This window comes from Oxyura jamaicensis, chromosome 1 (assembly GCF_011077185.1).
Source record: "Oxyura jamaicensis isolate SHBP4307 breed ruddy duck chromosome 1, BPBGC_Ojam_1.0, whole genome shotgun sequence".
In the NCBI taxonomy this organism is placed as follows: Eukaryota; Metazoa; Chordata; class Aves; order Anseriformes; family Anatidae; genus Oxyura; species Oxyura jamaicensis.
In genome coordinates this window covers 42,315,250-42,333,532 of record NC_048893.1, presented here as the reverse complement: position 1 = coordinate 42,333,532, position 18,283 = coordinate 42,315,250, and the positions used below count along the sequence as shown (strand labels likewise).

General features: G+C 48.9%; 3 protein-coding genes across 4 annotated transcripts in view; 2 read left to right on the top strand and 1 right to left on the bottom strand.

Moving 5' to 3' along the window:
• Nucleotides 1-4,420: 4,420 nt before the first annotated feature.
• LOC118171751 (cytochrome P450 2D17-like) lies at nt 4,421-12,278 on the top strand. Of its 2 annotated transcripts, none has more exons than XR_004753365.1 (9): nt 4,421-4,833; nt 6,311-6,482; nt 6,751-6,903; nt 7,564-7,724; nt 7,851-8,024; nt 9,404-9,545; nt 10,190-10,377; nt 11,302-11,451; nt 11,846-11,984. XR_004753365.1 is itself a non-coding variant. In XM_035335148.1 (9 exons), the coding sequence occupies exons 1-9, from the start codon at nt 4,633-4,635 to the stop codon at nt 12,022-12,024; spliced, it is 1,512 nt and encodes a 503-aa protein (XP_035191039.1). In that variant the 5' UTR covers nt 4,422-4,632; the 3' UTR covers nt 12,025-12,278. The 2 variants fall into 2 exon arrangements, 1 of the variants encoding a protein (XP_035191039.1); XM_035335148.1 differs by having other exon boundaries at nt 4,422-4,833; nt 11,310-11,451; nt 11,846-12,278.
• Nucleotides 12,279-12,565: 287 nt separating this feature from the next.
• The window catches only part of PHETA2 (PH domain containing endocytic trafficking adaptor 2), an 11,179-nt gene continuing 5,461 nt past the window's right edge, over nt 12,566-18,283 (bottom strand). Inside the window, exon 2 of the transcript XR_004753384.1 lies at nt 12,566-12,576. The gene's annotated coding sequence lies outside the window, so the exon portion shown is untranslated. The remainder of the gene's footprint in view (nt 12,577-18,283) is intronic.
• Nucleotides 13,633-15,462, top strand: NDUFA6 (NADH:ubiquinone oxidoreductase subunit A6). The gene is made up of 3 exons (XM_035335185.1): nt 13,633-13,792; nt 13,923-14,038; nt 14,826-15,462. Exons 1-3 carry the CDS (start codon nt 13,672-13,674, stop codon nt 14,955-14,957), a joined length of 369 nt encoding a protein of 122 aa, XP_035191076.1. The 5' UTR covers nt 13,633-13,671; the 3' UTR covers nt 14,958-15,462.

The window sequence follows — 18,283 nt, the reverse complement described above, 5'->3', positions numbered from 1 at the left end:
CATCAGCTCCGTGCCGAGCGCGGGTGAAGGTGCCGGCAGGAACCGTGTGGCCTGAGGAATCGAAGCCTGCAGGAGAATCTGGAGCTGAATCTGTTAAGCTGGTGGAAACCAGGCCAGGCTGGGGATGGGCGGCAGAAGCAAAGCCTGACCGAGACCTGCTTCGGGAACAGGTGATGTGCTGGGATGGGTGCAGGAAAAAGGGTAGGGAGCCACGGGAGTTTAAAGAAGAAAAGCCTGAAGAACAGATTTCTTTGCAATGTGGGAAGGCTGGCAGTAAGTCATAGTAACAGTAACTATGAAAGACTTGGCTATTTCAGTTCTGCTGACTGCTTTATTATGAGCAAGCTGTTTGCACAGCCCGTCTTAAAGCTGTACAAATAATTCCCATTTACGAAGCCTTATCTGAAGGCCAAGACAGTCACAATGAACCGACTGAGACTAAAATTTCCCAAGCTGGGGTAGTGCCTCCGGCTAAATTTGTTTGGGAGCATTCAGCCAAAAATTTTTAATCCATTTCTAATGGCTGACATCGTTCTTAGAAGCCCATTGTTTGTCTGACCTCCTTCTAACCCGTTAGAAAAATTTCTGGCGACGTTTTTCCTCTCTCGGTTTAATGCTTTGAAGCGCTGCACTTGAAACTTGGCAGGAGGCGGCTTTCTGTTAGGAAGACACATCGCGCCCGCTCCCTAAAACTGTGCTCAAACTTGGCCACTTGACAAGCACTTGAAAAACCCGGCCTGCCTGTGCTCGATAGAGATCTCAGGTTTTTTCAGCCCAAATCCCCCGGAGCCGTCTGAAGGGAGCAGGTGGTGGTTACCGCCGGCTGCTGGGGGCTGGCAAGGGAGGGTGAGGAGCGCGGGGCCGGTCTCCTCCGCTCCCCCCTTGCCCCTTCCAGCATTAAGCAGCTGGGAGGAGAAGCAGTCAGAGCGAGGGCAAAGTGGGCAAAAGACAGACTGGAAAAAGGATACGGAGAAGGACCAAAACTACCGGGACTGAAGGGAAGAAAGGACCCTGGGACTGGGCAGAAGGCCAGTGAAGAGGCCGCTGAAGAGGAAGGGTTTCGGGGGTCTCCCCCAGCTCTGCGTGGCTGGGGAATGGCAGCAGCAGCAGCAGGCGTCACACCGAGCAGCTGTGCTCCTGCGAGGGGCTGTGCTTCTCCAGAAGGAAACGTTGCTGAGGTTTGGATCCACCTAACGGTGTGAGGGGAAAAGCAGCCAGCCTGCTGGGATGTGGATGAGAGATTTCTGAAAGCTCGAGGAAATAATTCACGTTGTGTGACCGCCGCTTCCTGGCTCCGGCGCTGAAGCAAAGGGGGAGAGAAAGAAGAGTGTTTCCCTGGCAGCTGCCCAGGAGCCGGGACTTTCACCAGGTGGGGTGTGACCAGCAGGTAGCAAAACAGGCTTTGAATCCCAGTCCCGTAACTAAAATAGTGTTACTAAATGATCGCCATATATCCCATAAACAGGGGGAGGGTCCTTCAGGAAGGAAAAATAGCAGAAGATTGCAGTTAATTATGATCTTGTGGTGTATATGGACAAGAAATCTGAACTGACATTGTGCAGGCAATGCCAATCCCTGCGTTACTTCTGGGTGCTTCACTTTGCAAGGTCAACAGGCTTCTTTTCGAACCTTGCTTTCTGTTCACGCTGGGGGTTCTCCAGTCTAAGAACAGCAATGTCCGCGCACAACTTCTGCAACCTCACTCAGCTGGTGTCTTAACTGGTACTGCATAAAGACGAGCACTCTGCACAGTGGGGCTGAAGGTAGCTAAAATTATTATGTACGGATTTTGAGTTTTTTCCCCCAGGATTTGAAATTCTCTCAAAATGCTACGTTATTGAAAATAAATGCCAATGGTCATCTTTTGTTCTTCAAAAGCATCATTACCCTTTTTTCTTCCTTTCTCTCAGACAGAGACGTGTTACCTATGGTTTCTTCGCTTGTTTTGAAAATTGTCCTTTTGAAATGACCTCAGCTGCGCCCCTTCTTCCAGTCCTTTCCAGCCAAGGCAGTCCAAGCTACTAACCAAGAGTGGAGGAGCCGTCTAGTTTGCCACCTGAAGCGGGGAGAGGAAAGGGTTGTTTGCCCAGAGACCTTTTGGAAATGTGTATATGGCAGAGGGGAAGGAGCACCTTTTCTTAAGCTGCTGCTTTTCTCAGGTTGCATCTCTGGAGCCCAGACATCAAGGCCAAGCCCCAGGAAGAAGAGCAGCTGGGGAGTTGCTCTTCTGGTGGCTTTTCAAAGCAATGTCCCTTAAAAGTAAATCCACAGCCTGCATTCCCATCATCCAGCCATCCTTCTGGCAGCCTGGAGGTGAGTGATGGGAGTCTGACAGGTTTTAGCTGTAGCCAAGCAAAAAGGAAAGAACACAGGTGGATATTTTTCAGCTGAAATTTGTAAAGTTAGAGCTCAAAATAAATTGAAACCCGAAGAGTAACATCCTTTTACCAGGTGGGTGATCTGGCAATGTCTGTCATGTTCCTGAGACCACGTTTTCCCATCTTTTCACTTGTCATCTGTGTGCGTGGGTCACACAAATCAGTCTGAGAGAAATCCCTTGATCACATTTAAGCATCCAGACCCCTCTTGCTCAAGTCACTGAGCACAGGACTGTCACTGCTCTGTCTCCTAAGAGCTTGAAGCAGAGCCGTTCAAAATGTGGTGGGTGCTTCGAAGCCAAAAACTCTCAAGCACACTTCAGCTCTCATTTGCTTTCCCAGTCTGTGCTTGTTAGGAGTCCTCTCTGTCCGTCACCCCAGTCATTAATAAATTTGTTAAATTTTAACAGCCCCAGGACAGCTAACGATGTGTCGCCAGTGATCAGCCACCAGCTGGACTCTGTACCACTGGTTCCAACCCTCTGAGCCCCAAGGAGCAAACAATCTTCCACCCACCTTATCGTCTGCCTTGCCAGTCTGTATCACACTCATTTAGCTGCAAGAATACTGTAGGAGACGTGTCAAAGGCTTTGCCAAAGTCAAGGCAATAAATGATATCCACTGCTCTCGTGCTTTGAGGAGGCTGTCCTTGAAGAGAAGCAGCTCTCCTGGGGCCCTCTGCTCTCCAAGGCAGATCCCTCTGGGGTCTTGACAAGCAGATCCCTGAACAGGGTGAAGTATGCTCTCCTGAAGGCAAGGGCTGTAGTGCTGTTTGACCTGCTGACTTCTTGCAGGATTTTAAATTCCACAGTGCCATGGCTGCTGCAGGAAAACTTACTCTTGGCCTTAACATCCTGGACCAGTTCTTCCTTGTTTGTGAATAACAAGCCCACCAGACCTCGCCAGTCACTTGTGTCAAGGAGCTGCCTTCTCGAGCACACTCCTAGGTTGCACCTGAGCACAGTCCTTCATTTTAAGGTACACCTGTGAGTCCTCGGGGCTGTGATTACGTGAGGTGCCTCCACCGACTTGCTCTCCTTGATCTCCCATGCTGTATGTTTGTTTACAGGTGCCTGAGATAAGCCCTGAGTCACAGTGCTTTCACAAGGGACGTGCCAGGGTTTCCCTGACCATGCTGTACAGGGGACCTCTGCGCACCAATAGCGAGCATTTGGGTGCCTCCCGGGGTAAGGGGCGTTGCGAGGCCTTGGCTACGCACCAGAGATCACTGCAGAGTGTTTGTGGCTTCATCACTTTGCAGCTTGAGCTCTCCATCACCGTCGCAGCAATTGCTCCATTAGGAGTTTTTCTGTGATCACACCGAGATCACAGATCAAACGGTGATGGGTTTATTGCTTCTTTTCAGCTAGAGCTAACTGTCATAATGGAGAGCTTTATTGATCTCCGATGGCAGCAATGCCAGGAGCACAGAGCTGTGCTGTTGTAGGAAACACTTTGACTATCTCCATAATTGCGTTTGGATTACTGCTGCCCCAAAGGCTGGAAATGCAGGGCTGCTTGTGAGCACGTGCTTCCCCCTTGTCGCTGAGATGTATTCTGCCCAAATCAAGGTTGTTGCACTGACTGACATTTGGAGTTGGATAAAGGTTGTTATTGCCAAAAATTACTTTTAGTCTCAGGTCACTGTTTTAGGCTAATTTCTGGCACTTATGTGCTTTCTGTATGGGAAAGCTTGACCTAACCTGAGCTTACGCGAGCTCCAGTGGAACAAATTCTTGGCCCTGCATACAGAAACCCGAACAGCCTGTGTTTAGGATCCGTGTCTGCCGTGACTCGCCTGCATGAGCAAGAAGGTGACAGGCTCAAACCCTTTCAAAACAGCCCCATGAGAATGCAGCAGGACGGGGTTGCTGTTGTGCGTCTTGTTCTGAGGGCACCCCAGCACCTCCTTGTCGCAAGGACAAAGCGGCCTCCGAGCTCCAGCTTTGGCAAAGGAGGGGAAAAAGGAGGAGGAGGAGGAGGAAAAGGGATGACCCTCATCACCACACCCCTGAGGCTGGGTGGAAAACAGAGGAGGAGCCTGGGGACAGAGCCAAGTTCCACATTCACAAGCCAGAAGCTGCAGGGAGAGAGGAGCAGGGAGACAGAGAAGGAGAGTGAGGGGACAGGAGGAAGCAAGGAAAGGGACAGCTGCCTGGGGAGGGAAGCAGGAGAACCGAGAAAGAGGCAGAAGGGAGAGGCAGAAACAGTCTTGGGTCAAAAGAGGAAGACCGAGGAGCAGACAGGCTACAAAATGACATTGCTCCTGTGGCTGTCATCTTACTGGAGCAACATCTCTGTGCTGGGAATTTTCCTTACCGTCTTTACCTTGCTTCTTGATTTCATGAAGCGCAGAAAGAAGTGGAGCCATTACCCGCCAGGCCCGATGTCGCTGCCGTTCGTCGGGACCATGCTGTACATCGACTTCCACAACCCGCACCTCTCCTTCAACAAGGTGAGAGCCATCCCCTCGGGGCAGCCTGCGGGCTGGGGACGTGGTGGTGGGAATGGCAGGCTTCTCCGTAAGGCACTCCAGCATGCCTGCAGGTGTGGGGCTGCTCCAGTTAAAGAGATCGGGATTTGTCCCAGCAGCAGTGCCCAAAATGTCTGTAGCGTTCCTGCTCAAAGTCAGGGCTTATCCTTTCTCCAGGGAAAAGCACAGCACAGCTTGCAGCAGATTACTTTGCAAACTCTAAAGGCCTTTTTGTTCTTTAGGACAACACTGCTCAGCTGTCTGTCCAAAATCCACCAAATGGAGAAAATAAATACAGCATTTGTATTGTTTGCCTTCATATAGTCCAAAAGATTACCATTTTCAAATCGCATCAAATCGGGGTCATGCTGACTGCAGTCTTGACCAGTAATCACTTTTAATGATGTATTTCTAGTGCCCGTGAGGTACTAATTCCCTTTCCAATCCCACTGCAAATACACTCAGAGTGTTTCAGTTCCTTGACTTGCTCAGAGTATGGAAATGAAGAGGGAAAGAGGGAAAGAAAGAAAGAGAGAGAAGGAAAAAGAAAACAGAGATAACTAATGTGTTTTTTGTGAGCATCGCTACTACGACACCACCTTCCAACAGCACGCTCCTGGGCACTGCGTTCAGTGTTACTGACCAGCAGTGCAGCTTCAGCCTGGCTTCCTGGGAGCCCCTGTACAGTGGCAGGGCTTCTCCTCCTCGAGGAGGCTCAGCTCCACGTCAGGCTGTGGGCTGGGTGAGTGTACAGCTGACAGGTTACCTGTGCAATCATCCTGCTGTCAGCTTCATGTCTTTTATAGATCACAGCAGATGTGGGGGATGTGCGAATTACCGGTCTTACTAGATGTGTTTGTTCCTCCTGGGGATAAAGTTGACCTGAAACTCCAGCGTGGAGCTGCCTCTTCCAAGCATGCTCCTGGGAGCTGGGCTTTGGGTCAATCTTTAGGAACAAATGCATGTAAAGAAACTACGCATCACTTTATCATCCGTACTTCCTTCTAGCAAAAAGAACTCAAAACTAGTTCAAAACTAACTAGAAAACTGCCTAGGTTTTCAGAGACAGATAAAAAACAAAAAGTATTCAAAATCCAAGAATTAGGAAATAGCGGGTTGTTGAGCATGCACTATTTGAAAATCCCCAAAGAGGTCCTTGACCTTGTGTTGTCGAACAAAATTCGGAATGCTTGCACAATGTTCTTGGCAACAGTTTGAGCTGGATAGCTGTATATTAGATCTTGCCAGTTGCAGTGCGTTGCTCCCTGCTTCAGCTGGTGTTCCACACTGCTTTGAGATGTTTCACTGCAAAGACAATAGTCAAAGGTCCTAATAAAAGCAGTTCAAACCCCTAAATAGTAAAGGCCCTAAGGAAGGCTACAGGGATATTTTGGACATTACAGGCCAGCACTGTTAGGTGTGAGGTCACTTTCAGGGCCAATTTTTTTTATCTTGCCAGTTTCACAAGAAGTTCGGAAACATCTTCAGCCTGCAGAACTGCTGGACCAACCTGGTAGTGCTGAATGGGTACAAAACTGTGAAGGAAGCCCTGGTCCACAAAGCGGAGGACTTTGCTGACCGGCCGTACTTCCCGATGTATGAACATGTGGGCTACGGAGATAAATCTGAAGGTACGTCCCTTGGAAATGGGCGTTTCCTGCAGGCACTGGCACAAGTTCTCATTGAACTCCCCCTCCACTTTTGCTAGGCATGTAGCTGCATTAGAAGGTGCAGCAGTAAGTTTTTGGAATGGCTGTGTGAATAGGCTGTACAAGATCAGACCCCTTCATCTACCCCTACAGACCTGTACCTCCAAACTCACGTTTGCTCGTCTCTAGTGAACTTTGCATGATGTACGTGTCAGAGCTCCTGACATTTCTTGCTCATCCATAATTCCAGGGATTGTTGTAGCAAGATATGGGCATGTCTGGAAGGAGATAAGGAAATTCACACTCTCTACCTTGAGGGACTTTGGAATGGGAAAGAAATCCTTGGAGGAGCGAGTGACTGAGGAAGCAGGATTCCTGTGCTCTGCAATCAAAGCAGAAGAAGGTATGTCGCATCCAGAAGGACGGGCAAACTGCTCTTAAAAACAAAACAAAACAAAACAAATCAAAACAAAACAAAACAATCAGAAATAGGAAAAAGCAATAGAACAATGCAGAGAGAGAAGTATTTATACAGCCACTCCCATATGCATGCAGTGTTTCAAGTCCATCGGCATAATAGTTACTGATCCTGCCCTGCCTTGAAGCCACTTCTACCTGGCACACTGGGGCTACTGTAAAGCTAATCAATCTGAAATAGGACATGAATAGAAATTAGCAGAGGTAAAATATAATTATTCCCACGGCTTGATAACTGTTACCTTTATGACGTTTGGTGGAACACAGTGATATTATCACACATGCCAAAAGTGAAGTGTTCACAGCACATCACCTGCCATCTAGACACAAAGAGATGTGTTATCTGGCTTGTGGCAGAACAACCCTGCAAATCAGCTTTTCTTTGGGAGCTTTCTCCCTTAAATAATGACCAACCGAACCACAGTAGGAGATGAGAAGATCTTCTCTTCCTGTACTTTGAGTGTGTTGTTTTTTTTTTCTCTTGAAAACATCAAGGATGTATTTGTGTATTCTTGTAGCCAAACTCTGAGGTGCAATAGGTTGATGTTGCTTAGCCTCTTTGCTTGGTCTCCCTTTCGGTTTTTAGGTCGTCCTTTCGATTTACGTTTTCTCGTAAACAATGCAGTCTGCAACATGATCTGCACCATCATCTATGGAGAGCGTTTTGACTACGGTGATGAGGTGTTCAGGAAAATGGTAGCTTTGTTTGAAAACTCGCTGAGTGAAGAAGCTGGATTCCTGACTCAGGTAACAGAAGTGTGGCATGTTCTGTAAGAGGCTGCCCTCTGTCGCTGGAGAGCACTGTGTTTTCATTATTTTTCTTTTTGCATCACGTAATATCTTGTCTCTTTCTCTCTGGTTCTGGCCTACCAGCTTCTTAATGTGATGCCCATTTTGTTGCGCATCCCTGGACTGCCGCAGAGGGTCTTTCGAGGGCAAAAGGCATACATGGATTTCATAGACGTTCTCATACAAAAGCACACGGAGACCTGGAACCCTGAATACACCCGTGATTTCACTGATGCATTTTTAAAGGAAATGTCGAAGGTAGGGAGAGACCAGCAGAACCTTAGAGCCCAGGAGCAATTCCTCTACTTCTTTGAGCTTGTTGATGAAAGCTGACTTCTGTCATAAAGCTCTCTAAAGACCATTACTAAGTATTTTTCTACTTCTGCATTCTACTTCATATCTTGAGTGTTAATTTCTCCATGCTGTGCCCTCCTTGATTGTCCTCAGGAGTCATATAATCTGCTGATGTTCCTGTCCCCACCTTCCACTCTCATTTTTCCCCCAGTGTCTGGCACCTCCCTTCTTTCCAGCCTACACCATTTTGAAGACATTTAAAAGTCAATACTTGAGAATTCATGAATATGTCTAAGTTTGCACTGGTGGACAAGTCAGACATGCAAGATCCCTTGTTTGTCCGTGCCTTAACGACTGATGTCAGAGCAGAGCAACATGACCTAACGTGCTCTGCACTGAGCATTCCTATTGGGGGAGGGGGGGACTGAGCCTGGCCTCCTTCCCTCTTGTCACATCCCTATCCTGCTTACTGAGGTCCCCTGAGAAGCCGGTCTGATAAATCCCTCCACTGGGTTAACTTCGGTCAGGCCAGTCCCACAGCTCCCTCGCCAGAGTTCTTTTATTTGAATAACAGCGGAGTCTTAAATGCCTCATTAATTGCTATCCATGTTAAGACAGCATCAAAATATACAGAATAACTCAGCAGAAGCTAGTCCCTAGGAAAGAAAAGTATAAAAAGGATTAGAAAAGACAAGCAGATGAACTCATGCAGAGAGCTTGTCATATCTCATATGCTAGCAAATTTGAGCTCAATTAGTATTTGGATGAGAGACCGGTTTTGCTGAAATTGGTGTTGCAGACTTAATAGGCAGCAATGATACCCTGATTTTCCCCCCCTGATTGTAAGAAAACACCAGGGCAGAAGCAGTGAGAATCCGTAATGCGTAGCTACAGATAGCCCCCTCAAAATACTGTTAATTTGCATTTGCCGCATCAATGCAGCCTCCTCGCTGCTGCGTGGGCTTTATGATCTGATCAAGCCTGACTAACAATGTGCCACCTCCTCTGGGGGAGGACGCTATAGTAAGTGGCAGTGGCCTGCTGAGCTGGGAGCGCAAGGTGTTTACTTCTGTCCTGAAGGCAGGAGTCAATGTTCACCTCGCAGGCTGTGGGAGGTTACCGATGACCTTCAAATACTCTGCTAACAGCGATATTGGAGCACATCAGTCATACACAGACCATTGCCTCTGTCGTGCTTTTCTCTGCCAATGAAATTCTTGGTCAGCAAAAGTGGATCCAGTGCTTCTCAGCATTGCTCTGAAATAAGGTCTTCTCCCCAGCTAGTCTCCCCAGCTAGTCAGCATAGTCTTTGCTCCTATCACACACTTGTTTGCTCTCCGCAGGGTAAGGAGGCTGAAGAGAATGGCTTCAATTACAACAACCTTCGTCTGGTGACCGCGGACTTGTTTGCAGCTGGTTCTGACACCACCTCCACCACCCTCCGGTGGACATTTCTGTACATGCTTTTGCACCCAGAAACACAGAGTAAGTGAGAGGACAGGCAGAGGTGCGGTATGTTCCCTTCAACCCTCATTTCTCTGTAAGGACACTCAACATCTCCTGTCCATGGTTTGGGGCTTTTGCAAGGAGAAACAGCTTTGGTGATTGTTGGTCTAGAAGAAACCAGGAGAAACACTTCCCCCGATACAGCTGCTCTGGCAGGCCCAGTGGTGGCGGTGGGGAAGCCCTGATGAAAAGACGAGTTGGAAGGGCAACTTCACTCTCCTTCACACTGAAGGCTACCTGGGGACTTCCAGTGGTCATGGAACCCTCCCTCCTATACTCAGAATAGACGCTAATTTGTTTTAACTCTCAAATGCTGCCTGCACAAGTATACTTCCAGCCACATTGAGGAGGGATAAGGTAGCATGTCAAGTGCCAAGACCCTTATGAAAGACACTGTGCACAAATAACAGTTACAGAGTTTTTGTTTTGTTTTGTTTATTTTTCTTTTTTTTTTCTGAACAACTTAAAAAAGGCATTCTCCTTTAGTTTCTGTTCCTTTCTGTAACTGCTTGTCCTGCTCTCGCAGTGCCTACTGAACTCATGCTGCTAGCTTTCCTCCAACTTGTACCAGCCCCCTCTGTTCAGCTAAGGGAGCTCTAAGTCCTTGGCTGTGCTGCTTCCAGGTAAAATCCACAAAGAGATTGATACGGTGATTGGAAGAGAGAGGTCACCCACCATGATGGACCAAGTGAACATGCCCTACACCAATGCCGTGATCCATGAGGCACAGCGCTGTGGGGACATCGCTCCTGTTGGGCTACCTCACATGACATACCGGGACACCGAGCTTCAGGGTTACTTCATTCCCAAGGTGAGCACGGCCAGACGGGCCATGCAGCATCCCCATCCTGTGCAAATGCCAGGCCTAGGGTGTGGGTGACACAACTTTGCACATTTGTATCTCCAGCCCCAAATCACAGTCACTGACAAGCACTGAAGCAGGGAACGTTGAAATGCTAAGACTAGACAGATGCACATGTTTGTGCTCTAGGTTTACACTAGTTATGTGGGAACCCAACTGTACTGGCAGCTCAGTGCAAAGGTTTGCTTTCCTCTCAATGAGCTGTGACATTCACTGCCTGTGTTGGAGGAAGAAACTAGGACAGCCTGACAGGCTCTTTGGAGGCACATGAGACCAGCTTACCGCCTTTCCTGAGACGGCAGTAGTTAAATCTCCGAAGTTATTCAATTGCCACTGGCATTCGGTCCATTGACACTGTGACAGGAATCAAGAACGCTCTGTCCTGGCAGTGCTGGTAGCAATACAAGCCTGGGATGTTTTTTTCAGCCTTGCAGTAACTCCACTAAGCTTAAAGCATTGACATGGGAAACAAAAAAGCTTTGCCATTTTCCATGTGTGAAAGTTGGGCTTTGAAGTCTGTCAATTAGCTTTTTCTCTCCAGCTACAAAGTAAGTCCAGAAGGATCTGTGAAGCAGAAGCTGTTTCCACTATGTAACCATGAAATTAGCATTTGCGGCCATGGCCTTTGTAAGGATATAAGTTGCAAAAGTTCAAACGCTTCAGGTGCATAGGGCAGGCAGCATGTCATTGGAAAAGTGCGCTGCTTTACCTCCGCTATATCTAAGATACAGAAGAGGAGCTCAGTGCCATATCTTGAAGCATCTAGTGATGGTTGCTATTAGATGGGAGAGACTGACTAAAGAGGGGCCAGCGCTGACCCATCTTGCCAAGATAATTCTGCTGTTCTCATGTAAGCTGTTTCCTCTTGTGGAGGAGTGCAGGGGACGACGGTCATCACCAACTTGTCTTCCGTGCTGAAGGATGAGTCAGTCTGGAAGAAGCCAAATGAGTTTTACCCCGAACACTTCCTGGACGTGAATGGGCAGTTTGTGAAACCGGAGGCCTTCATGCCTTTCTCAGCAGGTAAATCGAAGGGGAGGATCTAGCTGCAAGCCAGGTGCACAGCACAAGCAGTGATCTGCCTCCTGGGAAGTGCAAGTCCAGGGGTTGTCTCTTTCCCCATCTTTCCATTTGAGCAGGGGGTAAGAAGGTGACCTGCAGGGGGCTCTTCCAACCTAAATTACTCTATGACGCTGTGCACAACAGACAGGGTGTCCCCATCTAACTAGCTGTGAGTGTCTGGGCCCCTTTGACATAGGTAACCAGGCACTCTCACCTTCTTCCTTCTGTCCATACTGAGCAAAGCAGCTTCTGATTCTCTGTTTAGATCCATTCTGTCTGCACACAGAGGTTGCTCATCCCACAGTGATTCCAGTGTGGTTTAACGTCTTCTCTCATGGATGCTTCCTTCCTGCAGGTCGACGTGTCTGCCTGGGGGCACAGCTGGCCAGGATGGAGCTCTTCATCTTCTTCACCACTCTCCTGCAGAAATTCACCTTCATGCTCCCCGAGGATGAGCCCAGGCCACGGAAGGATGGCCACTTTGCCCTCATAAACTCCCCACACCCATACAAGCTGCAAGCTATCCCAAGATAACTGCACGCTGTTCCCCTTTCACTCAGAGACCACCACAGATGCCATCAGAAATGCTGCAGGTCTAGGCAGGATGAGTTCCACTTAAGACTGCCCAAATTTGTGCAGGTATCCCTAGCAGTGTAAAGAAGGCTGTAGCCCAATATACGATGCAGCTTAATTCCAGTCTTGGATCTTGTATCACACAGCCATAGCATGTTACAGGTGACAGTCATATTTGCAAGTATGCATATAACCAGTAAACCAGTTCTGCTGTACTTTGGGCTCTCATTGCAGAAACAGTTTACTGAGCACATGGCTGCTGAGAGGGTATTAACCCTGGCTTATTGTGTACTGAAATACTAAGATATCTGGGGTGAAAGATAACCCTGGGGTCCTGCCAATTCTAGGAGGAAAAAATCCCAAACGAACAAACCTTGGAACAATTTGTAAAGAGCTCCTGGCCACCTCCCTTCCCTGCTAGCCCCACTGCTACTGAGCCACTGTCTGCCTCCCTGCTGTGCCTCTGCCTGCCTCTCTCCGGGTGCCCAGGGCAGCTCAGCTCTGGCTTGGTTCCTGCAAAAACCATCCAGGGCCCATCATCAGCTGCTTCGGCGTGCGCTGGTGGTGGGCAGGGCGAGAGCTTCAGCTCTGACCAGGCGTTTCCCAGCAGGACTACAGGGAGCAGTGCCCCTGAAAAAGCTATACGCGTGTATCCCCTTCATTGCTTCATGTTTATTGCATACTGCTGTTTATTCCACGCATACTGCATTGCCTTCGTTTACTGCTCCAAAGGAAGTAAATTTTAACCTGGACAAATGCCCTTATGCTATGCTATGCCTTAAGCAGGAGGAAGTACCAAGGAGGAGTACACAAATAATCAGTATGGTGTCTCAGCCACAGAAGCAGGTAATTTCTGAAATGCAGGAATTCCTGCAAATCTGCTTCAAGAGGAACCGCGGTGCTTAGGTTGACCATCTCCTGTCTAAATAGCTCCTCGGAACGGCTTTTCCTCAGCACTGCATGCAGTCAGCTCTGGGCAGGTTTGGCACCGGGCCATGGAGCTGCACTGCTCGGAAGTTAGACGCGCGTTTCACAGCCAGCGTTCTTTTTCTTCCTGCAGCATTTCTGAGGTTTGCAAAACGATTAAGGTTTGATGTTCAGGCTCATCCTTAAAAACGTAATTATTAAAAAAAAATAAAGGTTTGATGTTCAGACTGGTAGCTAACTATAGCAGAAAGGGGCCTCTGTGCATAATCACAACTAAAAACCCCTCTGAAGCCGCGTATGTGCGTGCACGCCTTTATTTTTCTGACGGTAACTTCTGGAAGCAGAAGCTGCTGGCGTGAACGAATTTTCGATACCACCGTTAAGATTTTGACTTCGGGGGACCCGCACGTCCGGGTCCTCCATGGGCAGGCCCTGAGGCAGTAACACCGACCCCCACCGCCCCTCCGGCCCGCGGGCCCACCCCCGGCACGGCCGGGGCCGCCCTCAGCCGCGCTCCCTCTTGGCCGCCACCGAGCTCCGCCCCGGCCGCCATTACGCGCGGCCCGCCCCGCTGCCCCTCCCCCCCGCGCCTCCCGCCCAATCCGAGGGCGGAGCGGCAGCGCGGCCGGCCAATGGCGAGGCGGCTGCGCTCCGAGCCGTGCCGGTGGCGGCGCTGACAAGATGGCGGTGGCGGGCCGCGGGGCCGCGGCCGTGAAGCCCATCTTCAGCCGGGACCTGGGCGAGGCGAAGCGGCGGGTGCGGGAGTTGTACCGGGCCTGGTACCGCGAGGTGCCCAACACGGGTGAGGGGGCGCCGCCGGCACCGCAGGAGGCGGCGCCGGGTCAAGGTCGTGCCGGGCGGCCCGGGCCCGCAGCGGGCGGTGTGGGGTGAGCGGCGCGGGCGGTGTCCGAGAGCGTGTTGTGTCCCCGCAGTGCACCTGTACCAGCTGGACATCACCGTGAAGCAGGCGCGGGATAAGGTGCGGGAGCTGTTCGTGAAGAACGCCCACGTTACGGACCCGCGGGTGATAGACATGCTGGTGATTAAGGTACGGGCCTGGGCCCCCGAGGCTGCGGGGGGCGCGAGGGGTGGCGGGCGGCGCGGAGAAGGCTTTGGCTTCTCTGTTACAGCAAACCTTTGGCAAGGGATGAAGGTCCGTCAGTATGCAGGACAGGGGTGTTTTTGTGCTCATGAGTCAGCGTTGCTAGAACACGCATTTCTGTCCCTCAGTATCGCGACAATTTGCAGATGCTTAAAAGGGGAAGTGTATGGTAAACAAAACGGTGGTTTAAACACGTGTATGTCCTGTGAGAAAGCAGCAGCAACCAAAGAAAAGGAAAAAGGTGCTGCTAGCTAGTTTATCACTAAAAATGACCTTTCTGGCCCCTACAGTTCCTCCTTAGATTGGGATGTATTTTCCCTAACTGACTGAAACAAACACTGGAGTGGCTGTACCTTGCGGGAGGCCGGCTTTGGGTTTCTGTAGGTGGCAACACATCCTGATGTGCTAACATACCTCGCTGCGTCTTAGCCCTAAGATCTGTCCGGGTCAAAGGACTAATCGGCATGTCAAGAGTAGGGTAAGGATTCAAAGGAGGCCTGAGCAAGCATAACTGACCTCTGCATTTTTAAAGCATGAGAAACCTTCCAGCCAAGAGCTGCCATGCTCACCTGTTGTATTTCTTGCATTTCAAGACAGCCAGGTTATCTTTAAATAAAGGAAAAAATCTGCAAACATAGTCCAAGGTAATGCAGTGGGTGAAACTTGCAGGCAGTCTCATTATTATAATATTCTTCTAATCATTCTAATTGCTATGTATCTTTTGTCTGCACAGGGAAAAATGGATCTTCAAGAAACCATTCACGTATGGAAGCAGAAGACTCACATCATGAGGTATTTCCATGAGACGGAAACCCCACAGCCCAAAGACTTTCTGTCCAAATTCTATGCAGGCCACAACCCGTGAGACAGACCGACTCTGTGTCTTCCTGTCCTGTGTTACAAATAAACTTCTATATAACAAAAAATCTGTAGAGACAGATTGTATAAAAGTCTAGGAGCCTAAGGACTAAATCTGAACCCGGCGTGTGCGCAAGTCATTAACGAGCTCTATGAGGAGCTGTGATCACCTAGTTTCTGCCCGCATGTATTTTCAGTGGGTGGTTTGTCTCATCATTTGCCCTGGAGTGTTTGCTGAATAACCGCAGCGCAGCCGGGTTGTGGAGCTGTCTGCTCGGCCTGCAGCCCTGCACGTGGGTGGGAGCCCCTTGGAAAAAAGAGCAGGCAGGAACGGGCCTTTGGAAAAGCTGCTGTAGTCGCAGAGGTTTTGTGCTTGAGGCCCACGTGTGTTTCACAATTTCATGCCATGACTTTGTTGACCTTATTTATCACTTTGAAACTATTCTCTGTTTACTTCCTAGCAGAGAATGGCTCAAAATCCAATAGGCCAATAAAGCCCTTTGTACAATGAAGAGAGCAGTAGAGTCCATTTCCCTGCTGTAAAATTAAATTACCTGGAAAAAAGAATGTTTATTTTTGTACTGCTGTCTGGAACAGGGAAGCTCCATGAGAGCATGTGATGCCTAGCAGGAGGTAGTGTCCTACCATCACCTCGATAATTGAGTCAAGAATTACCAGTTTGCCACTGAGAAGAGGAAGGAAAATCTGTTCTTTGGCCAGGCAGAATGCATTTTCAGCAGCTAAATCAGTGCCGGAGCTTTCCCATGTGTGATCAGCGCTGCACCCTCCTGGTACTCTCCAACTTCTATCCTTGCCTAAATACTGGCGCCTTCATCCCCACGTGAGAACTGTTAGGCAGTGAGGTGTTTCTTGGGCAGGGCTGAAGAGACGCAGCCAGGAGGGAGCCAGCAGAGGCAGTAGGATAACGCAGTGAAAAGATGTTCGGCAAGTACAGAGGAGAAAGGTGTTTGGCTCCCAAGAGCAGAAGAACCGAGTCTGGGGAAGGGGGGCAGCTCAGATAGCGGGTAACTCAAGCCCCTGCCAGCTGCCTTCAGCCACAGCTGTTGGGGTTACGGATTGTGGGCTCCCCTTTCTGTCAGGATCTAAGCTAGAGAGCTCAAGATCCGAGTACTGCTGAATAGAAAGTGCACAAATGTGGCTGTTTGAAATATACGCTCTGCTAACGTGACATGAGAAGAAACTTGGCCTTTTAACAGTTACTTGAATACTGAAGGGAGAAGTGGGCAGTCAAGAGAGGAGGCCTGACATAGTGGTCAGAAACCACGAGAAAGCATTGTCCCAGTAATACTTCTGGCTTTAATAAAATACTCATCTGACTTTGACCTTTCAAGGTCAAGCTGCTATGCAACTGGTCTGATGAGACTGAAGATACCAGCAGAGAAGACCTTGTAAATCTATTATGTGATGATCTAAATGCAAAAGCAAATACTTATAAAGAAAGAGGGGGGGCACTGAAGTTTACATGTAGTTAAGAAAATAAACATACCAGGACTCACACAGAAGTAACGAACTATCTCAGCATTACAAGTACTTGGAGCCAGAGCATTCAGAGCTTCACTGTCCGCACATTAAATGCTATGAAACATGTCACCTTGGTTTGCTACTCATGTTCTCAACTTCGTGTGTTACCAAACCTACTTAACATTTACTGTGCACTGATAATACTGTGTTCAGTCCTCAGAGAGGTGGAATTAATTCTAGTCTCTATCAGGCATACCTGCATAGTGCTAGGTTCCAATCAACGTTATTTGAACTGCAGTGCCGCCGTTAATATGAAGTCCATTCTTTTACTGGGGCTGGGTTGTGGGGCTCCTGCTTCCTCTAGGATCCTATTTTGTTCCATTGATTAGGACTGAATTACAGAGAAGTCTTCTAAAAGGAAAAAAATACAAAAATAACCTTGTCACTGGAACAGACTTAGGAAGGTAGAAAGGTTAAAGACAAAGTACTAGGTCACAGGCAGTGATCTACAAAAAAAAAAAAACGCACAGAAACAAAGTGATGCATCTCAATCTCTTGTTCTTTAATCATTTCCTATATTGCTAATAAAAGGAATCCCAAGCAGTCCTTTATGAGGTGAGTGTGTGTGTGCAAGGATGCAGAACCCATCAAGTGCTTCCTCCATTCCTGATCTACAGATTTCTCTTACACCGACACGTGCAGGACATTGACTGGCAAAGGGGATGCAGTGCCCCCCGTCCCCTTGAGGAGGTACAAAATGCAGATGACAAATGTTGGAAGCAATTCTTTCACAGTGGCTTCCTCCCTTCTGCTCTTCCATTATGGTTCTGCGGATAGAATAAAAACTCGTTCAGATACACTGCACCAAGCTCCAGTCCATACAACTCCAAACCACACGAGTGGGGGTCTACAAAAAGTGGTTTTCTAACAGGCCACTGCGATCTTCACAACCTTTTAACTCTGATTTTAGCTGCACAGCGCGCACACAGCTATAAAACGCTGATGAAGTCTATAAAGAAATACAAACAAACTAAAGTCTTTACACAAGGCCAAGCCAAATGGAGTAACATCAGACAGAAGGAAGCGTGGTGTGCTGTAGGTAGAGGTGAATTATTCCACTCTTCCTTTGAATGGTCAAGTACTCCAGAGATCAGCACCCACGTGACAGTTTGATCTAACGAGTTCTGGAATTCTCAAGTTTTTTCACTTCTCTATCACAATTTCATACAGTATGTGATTCTTATTTAAAAGTCATGGGTTAGAAGACTGCCAAGCAGGTGGCCATTAACACGTCAGTAACAATGTCGCTCTTTTATGCCTGCAGGACAGACCTATAATCCCTCACTGACCAGTTCACTTCTGATTCTAATGTCACGATGTAAAGCACCATCGGTTTATCATAGTTTATATGTGTGTTGTGGAGATTTCTCATTCAGGTACCAACCTGGCCTACCCCAGTATCAGAGAACGGAGATGTTCAGAGCCAGAGGCAATACAGCTGTACATGTCCCTGCTTTTAACCTTCTATTTCCTCGTCCGAGCCTCTCCCTGCACCGCGCCAAGCAGGAAGCACAACTCACGAGCCTGCTGGTGCCCTTAATGACACACCCTTTAATCATCGTCGTCGTCGTCCTCCGGGACGAAGATATCGTGCTCCTCGAGCAGCGCCGCGAAGTTCTTGCTGATCTGCGTGCCGACGTACAGGAAGGGGATCACGACGCTGAACACCCGGAGGAGGCCGAAGGGGGTCTGCGAGGGTTCAACCGGGACAGGAACCGGGTCAGGAACCGGGTCAGGAACCGGGTCAGGACCGCCGTTACCGGCCCACTCCGTGAGAGCCGCCCCCCCCCC